The 19,091-nt window shown below is 38.1% G+C and overlaps 1 protein-coding gene across 1 annotated transcript in view; it reads left to right on the top strand.

Annotated features, from left to right (window-relative positions):
- LOC126413092 (furin-like protease 2) overlaps positions 1-19,091 on the top strand; it is a 714,734-nt gene that overhangs the window by 176,886 nt on the left and 518,757 nt on the right. Inside the window, exon 2 of the mRNA XM_050082987.1 lies at positions 3,178-3,282. Within this exon, the coding sequence (XP_049938944.1) occupies positions 3,268-3,282 (15 nt within the window). The 5' untranslated portion in view covers positions 3,178-3,267. The remainder of the gene's footprint in view (positions 1-3,177; positions 3,283-19,091) is intronic.

Below are 19,091 nucleotides of genomic sequence, written 5' to 3'. Positions count from 1 at the left end.
TTTACGGATTATTGCGTTCATGTAATGCAGCAGCTCTCAGAAAAATATCTGCATTCTCGATTCTTCTTCTTCTTCCGTGTCCGGATGCACCAATTATATCCTCCCTTCCCAGAAATTAGCAACGTAGATTGTTTTGTCATTGACTTTCAAAATATCATCTTTAGGGCATGTCATAGACATATCTGGGCAGATCAGTAGGTGGTCCAAGTCCTGTATTGCTCCGCATTCACACCTGTCGCCATCACTGTAACCCCATTTAAATAGGTTTGATTTGCACCCAGTTACTCCAGTGCGCAGCCGGTTTAATGACCTCCAAGTTGTAAAAGATAGTTGAAATCCTGCAGATCCCTCCTCAAGTAGATCCATTGTGGAGTGTGGCACCATTTCTCCCCAAAGAGATAGCGGCCTTGCGGCGGGTTTGGTGACGAGCTCTTCAGTAGTTTCAATGAAACTCCTGCGGGATTTCAGCCGGACACGTTGTTTTCGGTGCATATGCAACGGGTGTCGAGGATCATTCTTTTGTTTTGATCTTTCGATCTCGGCGGCTACTTGTCTGCGGATAGTGGGTGGTGCTATGCCTATGATGGGGTAAATGATGTCTGTGGGAGTTGGTTTGAGGCATCCTGTGGCAATACGTACAGTTTCGTTTACGGCGACGTCAACTTGCTTAGTGTGAGCAGAGTTCCTCCGAACTGGCGCCGCATATTCCGCTGCTGAGATACTCAGCACCAGACCCGTGGTGCGCAAAACATGTGGTTGAGCTCCCCACGATGAACCTGTTAGCTTCCGCAGTATGTTGTTCCTGGCACAGACCTTTTTTTTTTAGTGTAGTAAGGGCTTGCATTCTCGATGTAAGCCAGTGACTGATTTCAGGTAATTAGTACCAACCAGTCTACTATCACTAGATTAAGAACTGAAGCTACAGTTAAGATTTATGAAGTGCCATTATTTTTGCATGCTCGATTACGTTTCAGTCCGGTATTAGACTATCAAATTTCTTTGTCAAAGATTTGATGAAACATGTGATCAAATATTCCGTCAAATATATTTGACAAATATCTTTGACGTAGCGCTAGAAGGGGTATTACACTGTCATCATATTTTTCTTCAAAGTTCAAGATGGCGGGCAACAACAACTTGTTACTAACCGCAGCAGTTGCATGTACCACAATTGCACTGTGTGCACATGCGAAAGAGAAGTTGGGGAAAAAAGGAAAATATCTGGGAGAAGCCGTGGGTTTTACGACGACAGACAAAAGCATTCAACAAAACTTGTTATGTGAGCTCGTAGTGGAGGACGTGAAGTCGTACATCAATTACTTAAGAATGGATGAGCATACATTTCTGTCTGTCCTCAATGAAGTGTATCCTCATATCATAAAGCACAATATTCACTTAAGAACTGCTACATCTGCAGAAGACAGACTCTCTGTAACACTCCGATTCCTTACTACAGAGAGGGTTAGGACAGGTTAGGTTAGGTTAGGTTAGGTCAGGTCAAGTATCCAATCTTCTTAATCTATTGTTATATTCAGCGTGCCTCACGTTGTAAAGCGCCTCATCAGCTTCATACATCTCTATTAATTTTGTAGTTGTTGGCACACAAAAACACTACAGACGACAGAATGCTATGTGGTAACATGTCACATTGCAATGAACATAAGACAAGCGACTTCTTTGATCAAGTCTACAGCGAGGCCCTAGATTTGATCAAATATTGGACGACATTTGCCAACGTTCCTTACTACACCATCAAATATCTTTGACAAAGATTCTAGACAAAGATATTTCACAAAGAAATTTGATAGTTTAATACCGGCCTAAGCGCAGACTCGAGTGATTCTTTCCACGGCAGTTTCTACAAAACGTACGCTATTCATATCTCCAAACAGATTTATACGAGTCTCTAGGAAAGGTTATACGGAAGTCCTAAATCAGATTTTGTGGACTAGAATTGCAAGGATCTCCCACAAAAACCACGTCTATAGGAGCTGCTTCACCTCATTGTGAAGTTACGTGAGAGACACTAGTTTAGGGACAGGCGCGCATAGTTCTGCGTCTTTCTGAAGGCTTGGACTGTGGGAAAGGACTTCTTCAGAAGTTCGTTGGCTTCTAGTAAGATTGCATTTCCAGTATTACCAACAGGTGATGGAAAAGACTCCTTTTCGACGACGAATGTCTCTTTCATAATCTTGAAACTGACGCGAAACGTACACTTTATTGCCAAATATTTTTAACAATACACGTTCTTTTTAACAAGTGGTCAGTGAAAGTTAGAAAACTAGTGCCGCTCTACTGCGCCTCTCTATTTACAACGATAAATGACTAATACAAATTACAGTCTGTGGTAAACTTCCATCTCTGTAGTAAGAAACTACTTCATGAAGATTCTAACTGTAGCTCCATGGTTGATGTTTTGATGTACCAGCAGCCTACTGAGGTACTACGACGGCTGGTACTATAGTTTTGGATGATACACGTTCCTCTGTACGTTCCAATGCGCTACTAGACGTGGCAGTGTTGGCAGCGCCTCGTTTTCATGCATGTATGCAACTTAACTGATTTTCATAGTTGAACTTTTGTCGTGAATCTAAATCCGAAACCGCATGCGGACCTTCATGTGCGGTATTTTTCATTCATCCCTATATTTTTTGTATGCTAAAGGCACTATTTATATCGAATTGTTGCTGTAACATGTCGATGGGTAATGTTGACACCCGTCCACCGTGGTTTCTAAATTGTCTGGGTCGTAGGAATATGTAACCAGCGATGGTGTCTAAACTCTGTATTCTAGATACTGTAGTTCAGTAGCTGCAAAAAGATGATGACGATGATGTTTTTTGGTTTGTGGGGCGCTCAACTGCGCGGTTAACAGCGCCCGTACAAATTCCGAACCATTCCTCTGGCCAATCTCTCCACTTTCATGATGATGATGAAATGATGAGGACAACACAAACACCCAGTCATCTCTGCAAAAAGAGAAGATTAAGTAAACTTATTTGTGGCAAAATATTTTTAAAACTTTTAGCGTTCGTAGCAGCTCTAGTTGTTTCTGGTATGGTGGCCTCGTTGGCGATTAACTTTAGATGTCTTTAATATTGTGATACGACTGCAAGAAAGAAAAACTGATTCTGTTTCAGAGAAATTAAATTCTTATGGAGAATGTTTTCTTTTCAGATTGGCAGTCTCGATGGTTTCTTCCTCCTGGAGCACCAAAGACTGCATAAACGATCAACGACGCCGAGTGACCACCACCATCATGCGTTGATGGCAGAGAAGCAGGTAAGACGAATAGTCTGATGTATCTTTCATTCCAGTTTCCGACTTCCGGTCTGCTACTAGCCAACACCTCCATGAAGTTAAGTAATCCACCTTTATAACTAGTATTAAAATCGGGAAGTGTGCTTTCTGTTCAACGCAGCCCTGTTCCTGGCTAAATTTCAGTCTTTGGAACAGAATGGAAATGGATATACAGTGTCAGTCAGTGAATTAATCCTACGTCCCTTGTATTCCAGTTACGTCTCGACCCAGCTACACATGTTAGAATGTAATTAGTATCAAATTTAAAGTAAGTTATCCACTATTATTCCGAATTCTGTCGCTTGACTCCTGCATGTGCGAAAAAATGGGGAGACTGTGGTGAGTACGCGATAGTTCCAAATGACATTTCAACAAAAGCCGGCAGTCGGTTTGACGGCTAAAGCATGTAAATATTACGTTCTAAATATCGTAACATCTCCAGAACTATCTATAGAACATAGGAAAATAAAATGTTGATTTGTCTCCGCGAGATATGTGACGCTTATAACAAGTATTTATATACATCCATTTTTAAAAGCGATGTTGACAAAGTAAAACCATTACAGAAAACTAGACGTCGTTCAGTGAGGACATCCTTACACTTCAGCTGAAAATAACATTACGATTTTTTAAAGGGATGGGGAAATATTTGAGGTAGACACCTTCACTGACATTCTCTATATAACTAGGTCACAGACACGAGATACTCAATTGCAGTTTTTCTTTTTGATAATAAAGCTCGTTCTGCGTGAAGTTAGACTCATTTACGCTTGACAGATTACAAAAAATGAGGAATAGTCGTGATAAATTAAAACTCGGAGCCGCACTGCACCAGTTCTTTCAGACAATGAAAGTCCACGGAGCATGATCGACTAATAGCTCTAAGAAACCATCACCATCTTACCAATGAAGACTTTCTGCAAAATACTTCGCCGGATTTCTTATGATGTAACCTTTAAAGAACGATCAGCCAGTATGTATTCTGCTGTGAAAAGGGAATATACGGTTGTCCTTGCTCCTGAAGGAGAAATTATCTTTTCAGTATGAAATATTGTATAAATTCCAGAACATTAATGCCACATATGGAGGTGGACAAGAGTCTTTGTGCTTGCAGTCGTAACTATGACATTTACAAGGCAGACATACATCAAAAGGCATAGGTAAATAATGGGTCACGTTAGTGATTTTCATATGAAATACAGTAGCTAAGATGCACCGTAAGTAGGCTTCGTCAACCTAATTGTATGTGGCACTTGTAGATAGAGATAAAATTAAGTTTCAGATTAGTAGAAACGAATAAAATTCGTTCGTTATCACTGTAAGTGGTTTAGTGAAGATGCGTTATTTGTGAATGAAATTTCTAAGAATTGTACATATTCGACTGGTCTGTTGAATCTTCCATAGGTAATGTCTGATACATTGGGTAACTACGAGTGAAATGTAGAAATTAATACCTCCACAGTTTGGTAGCTGTATGGCATTCAATTAGCAATGAGTTTTTTCAACTAGATGTGGCATAGATAAAGAAACTTTTTTATACTTTCCCGCGAAATTCCTGCCAATATTAAGGACAGAAGGGTTGTAACACGCTGTTAGATATATCGTGGGGGTGCTGTGTACTTAAGTTGTCCTTGTTGATTCAAACCGTTTTCAAGAATTGGTCACATATAGGAATGTACGTAAATTAACCACGAAGATTCATAAACTTTCACGTCATTTTCTTGGGCATGACGTACCTGTGTCCTTGTTTTGGTGAGAATTATATCATGTAGTAATAGTAATGATAATGGGGTCAGTATTGTCTACGTTTTCTTATAGTTCTGTAATTTACATTTTCATACAGCAATATGTATATCATTATTTCTGTAGTAAATAAGGGTTTGCATCATGAAAAGCTTTCGTCATAGCTTTGAGTGTATTACTATCAACCTCCAATTCATATTCATGGCTGTTAAAAATATTTCTACTCACATTTTAACCACAACTATGCTACTCCTAGTAACAATAAAATCTTTAACCCACTTTTGTACGATCACATTACTGGTGACAAGCCAGTACAAATAGAAAATACCATCTAGAACAATATAAAGGGAAATACCACAAAACAAGTTTAATGACCGCAAAACTGGTAGCAGGAAAAGTAGAAGCCAAGTTTAAATTCGTAGGAAGAATGTTATGGGAATGTCATTATCCACGAAAGTAGCAGTTTACAGAACACTTCTTCCTCCGACTCCTTGGTATTGCTCTTATTTTTGGGATTGTTGTCAGGTAGGATTAACAGAAGGGAGAGACGAGATCCTTAGAAGGGTGGAACGTTTCGTCACGGAATTGTTTTGTCGGTGAGAGGGTATAACAGAACGACACTGGTAGACGCTATAAGAGATACGTTGTGTGAAAATTGGAGATGTACTATTAGCATTCCGAGAGGGAACTTTCTAGGAAGAGTCAGACAGCATACTACGTACTACCTTCCACAAACGTATCACGAAATGAGCACAACGAGAAAATTGTGGAAATTTGCAATTAACTCTAATATTTACCGATTATAGTAATGCCCCTCACGTAATTCAGGAATAGAACAGGGAATGAGCGTACTCTTGGTGGTACCTGCTATATTCGCCACCATATAGACGGTTGCGGAACAAGCTGCAGATGTAGATGTGAAATCTGTCATTTGTTCACTCGATGCTATTCATCTCTTCAAAATCTTTAAAGTTTACCAGTTACACGTCTCATACTTGAGTAGACTCATGAGTATTGATTAGGAATTTACTCGTTAGGAGCCTACATTAACTTCATACGAGGCCATACTAGCTGAAATTTGGACTAGATATATTCTTTCGTCTCCAAGATATTATATTGTCTGCCAAAAGCGTAAACATATTTAAACTTTGAGATGTATTAGTATTGCTGAGTACGTTAATCCGGCCAGCTGTCTTGGTTACATGTATTGCTAGAGCTTACCGTCTACTTTCTGCCTCAGAAATCTGTTGTGCTCTTCGTCACTAACAGGTCACCGTTGCAGGACCTTTGGATGACAACACGAATTGAGTGTAAGGGACGGGATGTAATGTGTTTGACAGAAATTAAGTTCCATACAATTGGCTGTAAATCTTTCCTTGTTTGTGGACAGTTATTCACTGTACCATCAAATTCGCGCAGCCATTTGTTGCTCTATATGTGTTAAATTCGCAGCTTAGAGGTTTTCCAGTAAATGTTTCGTCTTTATATAACCTACATTGTAGTAAATTGCAAATGCTTCAACTGCTGTTGTTTGCTTGCTGTAGAGTTTATTATGGGATTATGGTCTAAGGATTCTTGGGAAAATGGAGCGACGTGTTGGGGTAAGGATGAAGGAATAGTGGATGATGGGCCGTTACGTGAGTATGTAATTTTTATTTTATTTTACTTTTAATTTTTATGTTACTTCTTTTACCTTGTTTATTCTATCTAGAGGGAAGTAAAAGGTATAAATGTTGATATTTCTATTGGTGACTGACAGGTGTTGTGATCACCATTACATCAGTATTTACTTCACTTGTGTAATAATAATTTTAGCTATTAGTAGTGATATGAATTTTGGTTGGTTAGTGCCTCTGTGTGTCAAGAACAAGAAGTAATGCATACTTTCACCTGGAACGTAGGTGAGGTATTGAAGTGTGACACATGGACACAAAACGGTTAGTCTATACTGACAGGGATAGTCCACTTACTTGTTAGTGGTGCAGCTACAAAGAAACATCAGGTCGTCAGTTTTGTGAGGTGTTTGTGGGAAGGCAGTTCAATGCAGAGAAAAACCAATCAATAATCTGATGTGTGTATATATTAAGATATCGCATGTAAAAATGTGTGTACATATAGTCCTTAATTTGTGACAGTATCCATTACCGGTACCTCTCAAAACCGCAGATTTAGAGACGTTGTGCGGTAGAACTTTGTTTTTCATAAGTACATAGGTTTTATTCATATTATTAAAATACGTAGAAATAAAGGTACGCCACAATACCAGGACCTCTGTCTTAAAAGATTAAGCACTAAGTACAAAAACGCTCTTCTCTGTCACCTCATCTATTTCATGGCGGAATTTGGTGCGGCAAAAGCATACGGATCCAAAGAAATACCAGTTTGAAAATGTTGCTCTTCAAGAAAAAGCAAACTAACCGTTTATTACTTCTACAGAACCTGTAAAAGTCTAGAAGTTGTAGGCTGTCTACTCTCATCTTGCTGAACTGATTATTAAAAACCACATTCAGAGGAAACTTCCCAGAATTGCAGACTACACAAAGAAAGTCGTAATCAAGCAGCTGCATTTTTCTACAAGTTGAAAACTGAGGTTCTGATTGTTCCAGTTTGTAAAGTAGTGTTCCTTAGCTTTCAAGGAATAACCAAAAACAGGGTGTGCAGAATCAAGAACAACATTCTAAGGTATGGGCAGTCTCCAGATCATAAAAGAGGCTCCCATAAAACCGGACCAAAAAGGATATCAGATCCAACAGTTAAGTTGACTGAGTGCTGTAATAAGTTCTGTAAAGTAAGGCAGTCCCACGACCCTCTGCATGAAAAAGCAGATTGAAAATACCTAACATAATATTTGACCATAAGTGATACGCTTCTTGAATTTTTACTTTAAGTACCATATCAGTCTTCCTTATAAGAGCTTCAGGACAGTGTGTAACTTTTAAAATAACTTCGAATATTCCAAGTCTATTGCAGATAGTATATGTGATTCTCAGAACAGCAAAACAGAGGCTGAGGAGAGAGATTTTGAGAAGAGTCGATTACTAACGCAAAAAAATATTTCACTTGAAAAGGGCAGAAGCTTTTGTTAATATGTTACTAAACTACATTCTAAGAACAAAAGCAAGAACCCATTAACAATAATTCATGTTTTCAGATGTAAAACGTGCCCTTATAGCATTTGCAGTGAAATGCCACTTACTGTATAAAGCCCTTATGGTACGATGTTTTTGGGATTCACAGTGTGGCAGATGAGACGGTTTCTATTTAACACTGTCCTGAAAGTTGGCAAAGTCCTATGAACTCACATCCATGATTTTTAACTACATGAACGTAATTTCATTAGTAAATAGAAGAGATGAGCTTCGCTGGCTTAAAAGGTAGCATTCCCAAGTAGGCATGGAACTTTGTAGTTGATGGAACTTTGTGGGCATGTAGAGAAGAAAAAAATAGTGCAATACGTATTTTGTTTTGTTTGTGACCAGTTTTGCTACAAAAGCGTAAAACACAGCACAAAAGCTAATGTTACTTTTTACATTAGGACGGAATATCTTCGAAAAGATGATGTTTAAAGAAAGTTTCATATAATATTTATGTGCAATTAAAGTTCTTGAAAACTGAGTAATCCACATTTGTAATAATTAGAAGCTTTTAGATACTCACCACCATTAATTAATTTTGAAAAAAGAATGCTATGGTTGCAACTTAAATTACAGAAGCTTTCAAGCCACATAATCCCTGTATAATAAAGCTGGTTTCTGAAATACCATTTTCGGAAAATAAGCTGTATAAAGAATGCTGTCTTAGTATTTTCTACATTCTTAATTAAAACAGATAAACATTCATTACTATCCTAATTATTAATTTCACTTATATTTATCTTTAGTTTTAATTTAAAATTTTACGTTTTATATTCAGATTTTATAGTTTTTTAGTTTACTGTTTCACATACGTGGATTTTGTGATTTGAAAATAGTAAACACCTCATTTTATGACAGAAAATAATGACAATCTGTAAAGAAACGCTTGAAATAAATCCTATTTTACGCCATACAAATAAAATAAACAAAATTTCCTCATCTAATTTGTACGACAGAGAGGACAATATAAAACAAAATTCTGTAGGATTTCAAAGAGTCACAGATGATCCACTGATTATAGCGATTTCTTCGAGGGAAGTTTTACTACAGTTGAAAGTCTTGGGGAACAGAACTGATCATGTACTAATGAGTAGAGCTTAATTCTACTGTTTCTGAAATAGAGGCTGACATCATTATCATTCTACTGAAATACACCTTTAAAACTAATCAAGAACTTACGTCGAAATCAGTATAAGTCCAATGGCTGTAACTGTGCCGTCTAGCCTTTTGCAATCACCACATCAATAAGTTTATTGTCCAAAGGTGCAATTCTCTAAACGGTTCTTCCACCTTGATCTCCACAAAAGTGTAACAGTCATACCGATATTTTTCCATCACTGGGACGAACATATATTTCAAATATCTCTAACGTGGTCTGATGTTTGTTTACTAGATTTAAATTCTCTCAGAAGAGAATTTGGAGTATCAAGAAGAGATTTTCGATTTCCTGTCCAAACTCGCAATTAGTTTCCATGAGAACTATGAGGAGGCAGGTGGACACTGCGGAAAATGTCGTTTTGAGGACAAGAAAGAATGGTGATCCCAAAGGACTCCTCGGCTCAGTGATAGCCGTGGAACAAATACATCTGTCGATGTTTGTAAGAACTTCTTGAGAAGATTTTCAAACCTAACAGCCACGAATGAGTTTGATGTCAAACTTCATGTGAGAAACAGTATAATTAAGCTGCAGTCGTTAGAACATAATCAATTCTCTTCACGGAGGCTTACTGACGTCCAGAAATATGCTAGAGACAGATCAGGATTTTAGAGGACCACCAATGACAGTTGGAAATCCTGCGAAATTTTTATTTATATTGTGTACTCCGCCGTGTATATTAAGTGAAAAAATTTCATTTATTTTATGTGTATTTTATCTTACAGGTCCGTCTTGATCAAACAAACCTTTACACAGTATGTAACCAACTAAGTTCAGTTTGCTGACGCTAAATCTATAAAAGTCCTGGTGCTACGCAAGAATGATAAAAAGTGTTTATGTGATTAACAGCCATGTATACCAGCCATACATACCATAAAATATTCTGATGTAGTAAAAGTTTGTGTGACAGAGACGGGCCTGTAAAACAATGTGCCAAAAACACGATAATGAACTCGTTTTCATACTTTATGTCTTCAACTTATAAATTTATGTGCATATTATAAAAAATTATCCTTTAAGTATTTTATGACAGATTATGATTATTGTAATTATTTTCCATTATAATAACGAATTTCTTACTATTTTCAATTCAGAAAATACATGTATGTAAATCATTAAAGTAACAAACAAAAATTAAATTATTAATGTAAAATTTAAAACAAGAATTTAATTATAAATTGTGAGTAAATGAATAATTAGAATAGTAGTGAATGGTTAAGTATCTTAATTAGGGATGGTAGAAATATTCCAACAGCACACTGTATTCAACTAAAATTTTAAAAATAGTATTTCAGGTGCCAGCTTTGTTAAACAGGGATGTTTGTGACTTCAAAGCCCGTTTACTTTATGTTGTAACGAAAGTGATGGAAGTACTTATTTTTCAAAATTAATTAACAGTAATGTGATATTTTGCAAAAATTATTATGAAGCTAGTTATACGGTTTTCAAGATCATTAATTACATATCAACTTCTATATGAAAATAATTCATACATGTCGTCGTTTAGAATCTATTTCCTTTCAGATGGAGATGCCAAATTACATTTCAGTGTGTGTTTCACCCCATAAAACTGCAATTAAGCACAAACAAAAAAAGAAGTATTAAAATATTTTCCCCCTCTACACATCTGCTGAGTTTCATCGAGATCGTTTGTTGAGATTTAGGAATATTCCCTTGTTAGTGATGTGTGTTCTGAGCAGAAGAAACATAGAGTTGACGTTCAGTTCTTGTCCAGTCAGGTGCACGTCTCCCAGTGACAAATCTATGATACAAATGGTCAAGACCTCTTGTTGATAGGGCACAATAATCGGAATGTCTGAAATTTTGGTCAGGTAATTTGTTGATGCCCGTACATTACCTCACCAATTTCAGCTGAAAATAATGGTATTTGATGATTTAGTAGACATTAAACGTGCTACTGATCCATTCTGTTTAAAAAGACTAAACACTAGAAGGGCAGAAGAGGTCAAAATGACGCCTGTCATACGTTTTTCGTTCATATCTAAATCATATATCATATCCAAATTATTTACTTTTTTAATGAAATTATGTGACTTGTACTAATTTTCTTTCCTCTTTCTGAATATGTTGTAGTATTAACGAAGTATTTTAAATTCGTTTGCCATTTAATTCAGTGTACCTAGAATGGCGCAAGGGGTCAATTCAACCTCACTGTAATTTCTCTGCTGAATATAAGTAAATTATCCAACAAGACCATGGCTAGAGTGGCTACAGTGACCAGCAACGCGAAGCAGTTGTTTCTCATTGTTGTAACTTCGCACATGTATATTCCAGTCCGCCACAATTTATGTTGTCACTTAGGCAGTCTTTGTCCGTGAAATGCATTTTCGAACTTGTATCGTCAGTGTGGGCTTTCTGATGGAGAAGTGTTTCATCTCTTAGAGAATTCCGAATTTGAATCGGAAATTGATTTCACTGATGAAGATTAGTATGTACCTAACACAACTGAAGATGAAGACATTGTGAATGAGGGGCGATTACTGTATAAGGATTCAGATGCTGATATACGTCAGTGATCACCTCTTTCACCACATCAGGTACAGTTGGAAGTGTATATAAAGATGATTGCAAGGGATGGAACCGTGTGAAAGATTGCAAATTATTCATCTTCTGGAAGGTGGTCAGTTGTGAACATTCTGAAGGAGAAACGAGGTCCCACTGCTTATGATTGGCAAAGAGTAGACAGCTCTGCCATCATTGCCTTCCATCTTATTTTTTATGAAGCAATGCTACGACTCATGAAGAAATACACAGAATCAAATGCTCGAAAAGTACTAAAACAATTACTGTACTGTGTCACTTGAGGAACTAGAGAAACTGATAGCCATAATGTATGTTCGGTGTGTATTGTGCACGAAAGGTATGTCTGTGGATGATCTCTGGACCCACTCTTGGCGGAATGCTTTTTTCAATAACATTATGCCAAGTGACAGATTTCCGGAGCTTCTCAGATTCCTACGTTTTGATGAGAAATCAACCTGGGCTGACCACCTGGCAGCCAACAAATTCGCTCTTGTATCTGAAATTTGGGGAAAGTTCGTTGAAAACGGTATTCGCGCTTTCCGCCTTGGAGAAAATATAACCATTGATGAGCAATTGTTATTAAGCAGAGAAAAAAGCAGGTTTGTTCAGTTCATGTCCAACAAACCAGACAAATATAGTCTCAAATTCTGGATGGCTGTTGATGTAACGACAAAGCATACAGGGTGGTCCATTGATCGTGACCAGGCCAAATATCTCATGAAATAAGCGTCAAACGAAAAAACTACAAAAAACGAAACTTGTCTAGCTATAAGAGGGAAACCAGATGGCGCTATGGTTGGCCCGCTAGAAGGCGCTGCCATAGGTCAAACGGATATAAACTGCGTCTTCTTAAGTAGGAACCGCCATCCTTTATTACATATTCGTGTAGTACATAAAGAAATATGAATGTTTTAGTTGGACCACATTTTTCGCTTTGTGGCAGATTTCGCTGTAATAGTCACAAACATACGGCTCACAATTTTAGACGAACAGTTGGTAACAGATAGGTTTTTTAAATTAAAATACAGGAAGTAGGTACGTTTGAACATTTCATTTCGGTTGTTCCAATGTGATACATGTACCTTTTGGAAGTTATCATTTCTGAGAACGCATACTGTTACAGCGTGATTACCTGTAAATAACACATTAATGCAATAAATGCTCAAAATGATGTCCGTCAAACTCAATGCATTTGGCAATATACGTAAAGACATTCCTCTCAACAGCGATTATTTCGCCTTCCGTAATGTTCGCATATGCATTGACAATGCGCTGACGCATGTTGTCAGGCGTTGTCGGTGGATCACGATAGCAAATATCCTTCAAACTTTCTCACAGAAAAATATCCGGGGACGTCAGATCCGGTGAACGTGCGGGCCATGATGTGGTCCTTCGACGACCAATCCATCTGACATGAAATATGCTATTCAATACGGCTTCAACCGCACGCGAGCTATGTGCCGGACACCGATCATGTTGGAAGTACATCACCGTTCTGTCATGCAGTGAAACATCTTGTAGTAAATGGTAGAGAATTACGTAGGAAATCAGCATACATTGCACCATTTAGATTGCCATCGATGAAATTGGTCCAGTTATCCTTCCTCCCATAATGCCGCATCATACATTAACCCGCTAAGGTCGCTGATGTTCCACTTGTCGCAACCATTGTGGATCTTCCGTCGCCCAATAGTGCATATTATGCCGGTTCACCTTACCGCTGTTGGTGAATGACGCTTCGTCGCTGCATAGAACGCGTGCAAACAATCTGTCACCATCCCGTAATTTCTCTTGTGCCCAGTGGCAGAACTGTACACGACGTTCAAAGTCGTCGCCATGCAATTCCTGTTGCACAGAAATACGGTACTGGAGCAATCGATGTTGATGTAGCATTCTCAATACAGACGTTTTTGTGATTCCCAATTCTTGCGCAATTTGCCTGCTACTGATGTGCGGATTAACCACCACAGCAGCTAAAACACCTACTTGGGCATAATCATTTGTTTCAAAGATCGTGGTTGACGTTTCACATGTGGTTGAAAACTTCCTGGTTCCTTAAATAATGCCGCCCGTTGTGACCGTGCGGTTCTACGTGCTTCAGTCCGAAACCGCGCTGCTGCTACGGTCGCAGGTTCGAATCCTGCCTCGGGCATGGGTGTGTGTGATGTCCTTAGGTTAGTTAGGTTTAAGTAGTTCTAAGTTCTAGGGGACTATTGACCTCAGATATTAAGTCCCGTAGTGCTTAGAGCCATTTTGAAACTTAAATAACGTAACTATCCGGTGAACGATACGGACACTTGGATGATGTCGTCCAGGATACCGAGCAGCATACTTGGCACACACCCGTTGGTCATTTTAATCACAATAGCCATACATCAACACTACATCGACCTTTTCCGCAATTGCTAAACGGTCCATTTTAACACGGGTAATGTATCGCAAAGCAAATACCGTCCGCACTGCAGAATGTTACGTGTTACCACGTACTAATAAGTTTGTGACTATTACTGCGTCATCTATCACAAAGCGAAAAAAGTGGTCCAACTAAAACATTCACATTTCTTTACGTACTACAGGAAGATTCCATAAAAATGGAGGTTCCTATTTAAGAAAACGCAGTTGATATCCGTTTGAACTATGGCAGCGCCATCTAGCGGGCCAACCATAGGGCCATCTGGTTTCCCCATTAAAGCTAGACGAGTTTCGTTCTGCACCATATATATATATATATATAACCACTTTCAGAGTACGTCGTTCTGCGTGTCATGGAGACATTTCCCAATCAACGAAGAAATGTGACCACGGACAACTTCTTTACGTCTCATCAACTTGCTAAAAAACCCAAAGAAAAGAAAACTTTATTAGTTGCTGCAATGAACTAGATCCGCCGTGAAATCCCTGATGAAATATGGAAGCCAAATGCTGAAATTCACTCAACGACAATAATGGGAACACAGACTACACCTGAGTGTATACCAAGGAAAGAAGAGTAAAAATGTCATTCTCCTGTGTACGCTGCATGCTGAAGTAGCAATACGGCAGAACTGAAAGAAAAAAACCTGAAACTGTAACGTTCTGCAATGCAACAAAATATGGGGTGAACATTGTTGATCAAATGAACTGTAAATATACTAGGAAGGTTGCCTGTAGGAGATGGCCAATGCATGTCTTCTACAACATACTGGACACGGCGGCAATTAATGCATGGGTCATCTATAACATAGTAACGAACAATAAAACGGAAAAGAAGGAGTTCTTACTTCAACCGCAAATCAATTCAGGGGAACGAAAGAGCAAGAACATCAAGCAAAGGAAAAGGATATGAAATTGAAATGACCTAGACAGCGGAGGAAGTGCCAAATCAGCCTCTGCAAAGACAACAAGACCAGCGAAAACAGTGTAAAGTGCCATAAAGCAGTGTGCAGAAAATGTGCACGTAAAACAGAAATCACCGTAGCTAACTGCCTGTAGCAGCTTTAGATGACCTGAGTTAGAATAATACATAGATGTTTGTAAAACCCATGTGACAGTAGAGTAAAATTGACCAGATATAGTAAATGTATCTAGAAGGTTATATGAATAGTTACGATATTAAAATATATAGTTAAGAATACAATGAATTTGTATGTTACATTGTAAATATTATATACACTTATTAATAATAGTTGTGATTAGTAGAAATAAATAATGGATGAACAAACATTAAAACCTTCTTGTTTAATTCAAGTATGAAAATACTTTATGTGTGGTCAAAGCGACCTCTTTCCGCCGTTTTAGGAATGTCAGAAACTCCGCCGTTCTAGTGTTAATCCTCCGCTCGAACGGCACCAGGCACGGATGATTCACAAGGATGTGGAACATAGGTTGTGTGTCTCATTGCAAAACTCTCATTTTGGTCCATGGAACAGGCGTATCGTTATTAAGAGAACTGCTAGTAGAGGATATAATACATTCGTACTTTTGAACGACAAGAATTCCGGTATTCAGCCAGCTGGAGGCATGTTCTGTGACGCAATCCCTGGATCAAGGAAACAAAACCTTCGTGATAGGTGTACTTCTTGGTATCAGCGATGAAAATTGTAATGAAGAAGAGGAGATGAAATGTAGTGGTAATAACAGTGATTTATGTGGGGACAAATAACAAGGAATAGTGGTAACAGTAACAATAACGTATAATTATTTTGTTGTGAACGAAATTATACTATCTTGGTTTCATTATTATATGCCCCCGTTGACAACAATTTGAAAACACATTGAATTAACCCAGAGAAAAACAGTAGAGTTTCTTTTGTGTCAACTTTCTACAAATACCGATCAAGTGCAAAGAAAATGGAGTATCTGTCGATTGTACACGTAAAAATGAACTTTAGTGAAAAACACTTCCCTGTTTAAAATGCTATACATATCGTTTGGACGCTTTCTATGCTTCAGCTCATATGGTGGAAGGGTTACTTTTGCTCCTGAAAAGTCAGTGTTTGTAAGCAATTACTGACATAATTATATATAATTTTTATTGTAGACTGTGAGCTGCTTTGAATATTGGCCTTATGTTGTTACTCTTTTTATCTTCGAGAATGTTTTGATTTTTATTTATGGTCTCCCGTATTAAATGTTCGTCCTGAAAAGTGAGAGTTCCCTTAATTTTATTTTTATGCCCTAAGACAGACATGTCTGTTTTTATCCCAGTCTGATGTTGATTTTCTTTTATTAAATGTTCAGTACAGTTTTGAGATACCTGTGGTATAAGGATAGTGTCTATCAGTAATAATCAAAATGTCCACGGTCCCCGATTCGAAGTTCACCACTGCTTAAATTCTGAATAAAAATTAGTTGCAATGGCGGCTGAAGATTTTCGATGTACGAAGTCACCGTAGTTCTGCCAACAGCTCGTCATAGAGGCCGGAGGAGCGCACAGAAGTTCAGGGCACACTCTTGCTCTTGGGGTGGGAAACCTCGTAAAAGGTGGAAGTCAACAACTATCAACGGCTTGAGGTAGCAGAAGGCAACAGAAACAACTGTATTAAACGCACGTACTGTGTATTCGCAGGACATGTAGCCTGTAATAGAAAGTCTGTAGCATGATCTCTCCACTGGCAAAATATTCAAAACTAGCCCCCTCATTCAGATCTCCAGGAAGATCTGCAGATGGGTAGCTGACCATAAGAAAAAGATTCAACAACCAACGAAAGGGAAACGCTCTAGCATTAGGGACGTGGAATGTCAGGAATTTGATACTGGCAGGAGAAGCTAGAATATCTAAACAGGCTAATGATAATGCTCATTTTAGATATAGAGAGGGTCCGTGAAATGAGAGACACTGAAGCTGATCACATAATTATAGGGTAATATCAACAGCAGCAGGAATTGGTATCACAGGATTATGATTCGTTATGGATAGAAAGGTAGGTTAGAGAGCGAGATACGGCGAACAGCTCTGTGATTGGATTTTTCTCATCAGAATCGACGGAAAACTAACGCCAACAACAATATTCAGATACACATACCACAAGCAAGCAGAAGAAGAAAGTACATGAGGATATTGAACGAGTGATTCAACACATAAAGGGAGCTGAAAATCCGATAGTCATGGGGGGTGGGGATGCAGTTGTAAGAGAAGGAATACAAGAAAGCGTTACCTGACAATATGGTCTCGATCGGAGGAATGAGAGAAGAGAAAGTGTAATTTAGTTCTTCAATAAATTTCTGATTGCAATAGCATCGATTTCAAGAGTCACAAGAGGGGGTGGTAAAGTGGAAAATACCAGGGTGTGAGGATAGATTTCTGCTATATTACATTATGGACAGACAGAGGTTCGAAAATCAGATATTAGATTGTGAGGCGTTCCCAGGATCAGATACGAACTCAGATCACAATTTAGTAATGATGAATAAGTGGCTTCAGTTTAAGAGAGACAGGAAGGATTAGTGTCTAAGAAATGAATAGATACACCTTAAGATCTCTGAGGCTATAGAAATTTAAGAATGAATAACCCAGTAAGCAGTTCAGTTGAAAATGAATGGATATGTCTAAAGAGGGCAATGGCATAAGTTGGAAATAAAATCATAGCTAAGAAGCAGGAAACTAAGAAGAAACAATGGCTAACAGAAGATGTATTTCAGTTGATCGAAGAAACAAAGAGAAAGAAAAATTTTCATGAAAATTTAAGATTATAGAAATATTAATAAATTTTGTATAAATTAAACAGCAAGTGTAGCGAAGCTAAGGGAAATGGTTGCATGAAAAATGTGAAGAAATGTAAAACAATTGTCGGAAGAACTGGCTTAAAAGTTAAAACCACATACGGTTATATTTAAAGCAATAGTGGTAACATTAAGAGAACAGTGAGAACCCCACTGTTAAATGAGGACGAGAGAGAGAATAGTTCGGAAGCATACATTAAAGTCTTCTGTAAGGGGAATGACTAGTATGATGAAGTGACAGAAGGAGAAACAAGAGTCGATAAGGTAGAGATTTGGAGTGCATTATTACCATCAGAACATAAGACTGAGTAAGGCAGAAGGGAAACATAGCATTCAGTCAGAATTGCTAAATGTATTGGGGGGAAGCGGCTACCAAACGGCTGTTCAAACTAATGTCTAGAATGTATGAGGCGGCTGTACGCCATCAAACTTTCGGAAAATCATAATTCACTCAATTTCGAACATTGTAAGGGTTTACAAATGCGAGAGTTATCACACAATCAGCTTAACAGCTTATTCATCCACGTTGCTGACATCAGTAGTACGTTGATGAATGGAAATGGAAACTTCTAGACGTGCAGAACTGAATACCTTGTGTGTTTCTTTTTTTTTTTTAAGTCAAGGTGAGACCATTTGGAGAAAGCAGTCAATGATACTTTTAAGAACTTTATCATTTCTTCTGTTTCTGTACACATGCTTGGATTGATTACGATACTATTGTTATTTGCCAAAATAAGTAATTCTGCTTGTTCTGTACTAGACAGAAGTATATGTATGAGGAACAGTAGTGGACTCAAAATTGAACCTTGGGGAACCTCATTTGTGATTTCTCCCAGATCATAATTATGTGCCTGGACTGTACTGCTTGAGTTACTGAGTACAGCTTCCGGTATTCTTTTGGTCAGATATAATCTATTGGTTGGCTATACCATCCATCACATAAAACGTTAGTTTATGTAGGGGAATTAAGTGATTCAGACATTCACGTGCCATACAGAGGTTGCAGAAAATAA

This window comes from Schistocerca serialis, chromosome 7 (assembly GCF_023864345.2).
Source record: "Schistocerca serialis cubense isolate TAMUIC-IGC-003099 chromosome 7, iqSchSeri2.2, whole genome shotgun sequence".
In the NCBI taxonomy this organism is placed as follows: Eukaryota; Metazoa; Arthropoda; class Insecta; order Orthoptera; family Acrididae; genus Schistocerca; species Schistocerca serialis.
This window is presented reverse-complemented; position numbering and strand designations above follow the sequence as displayed.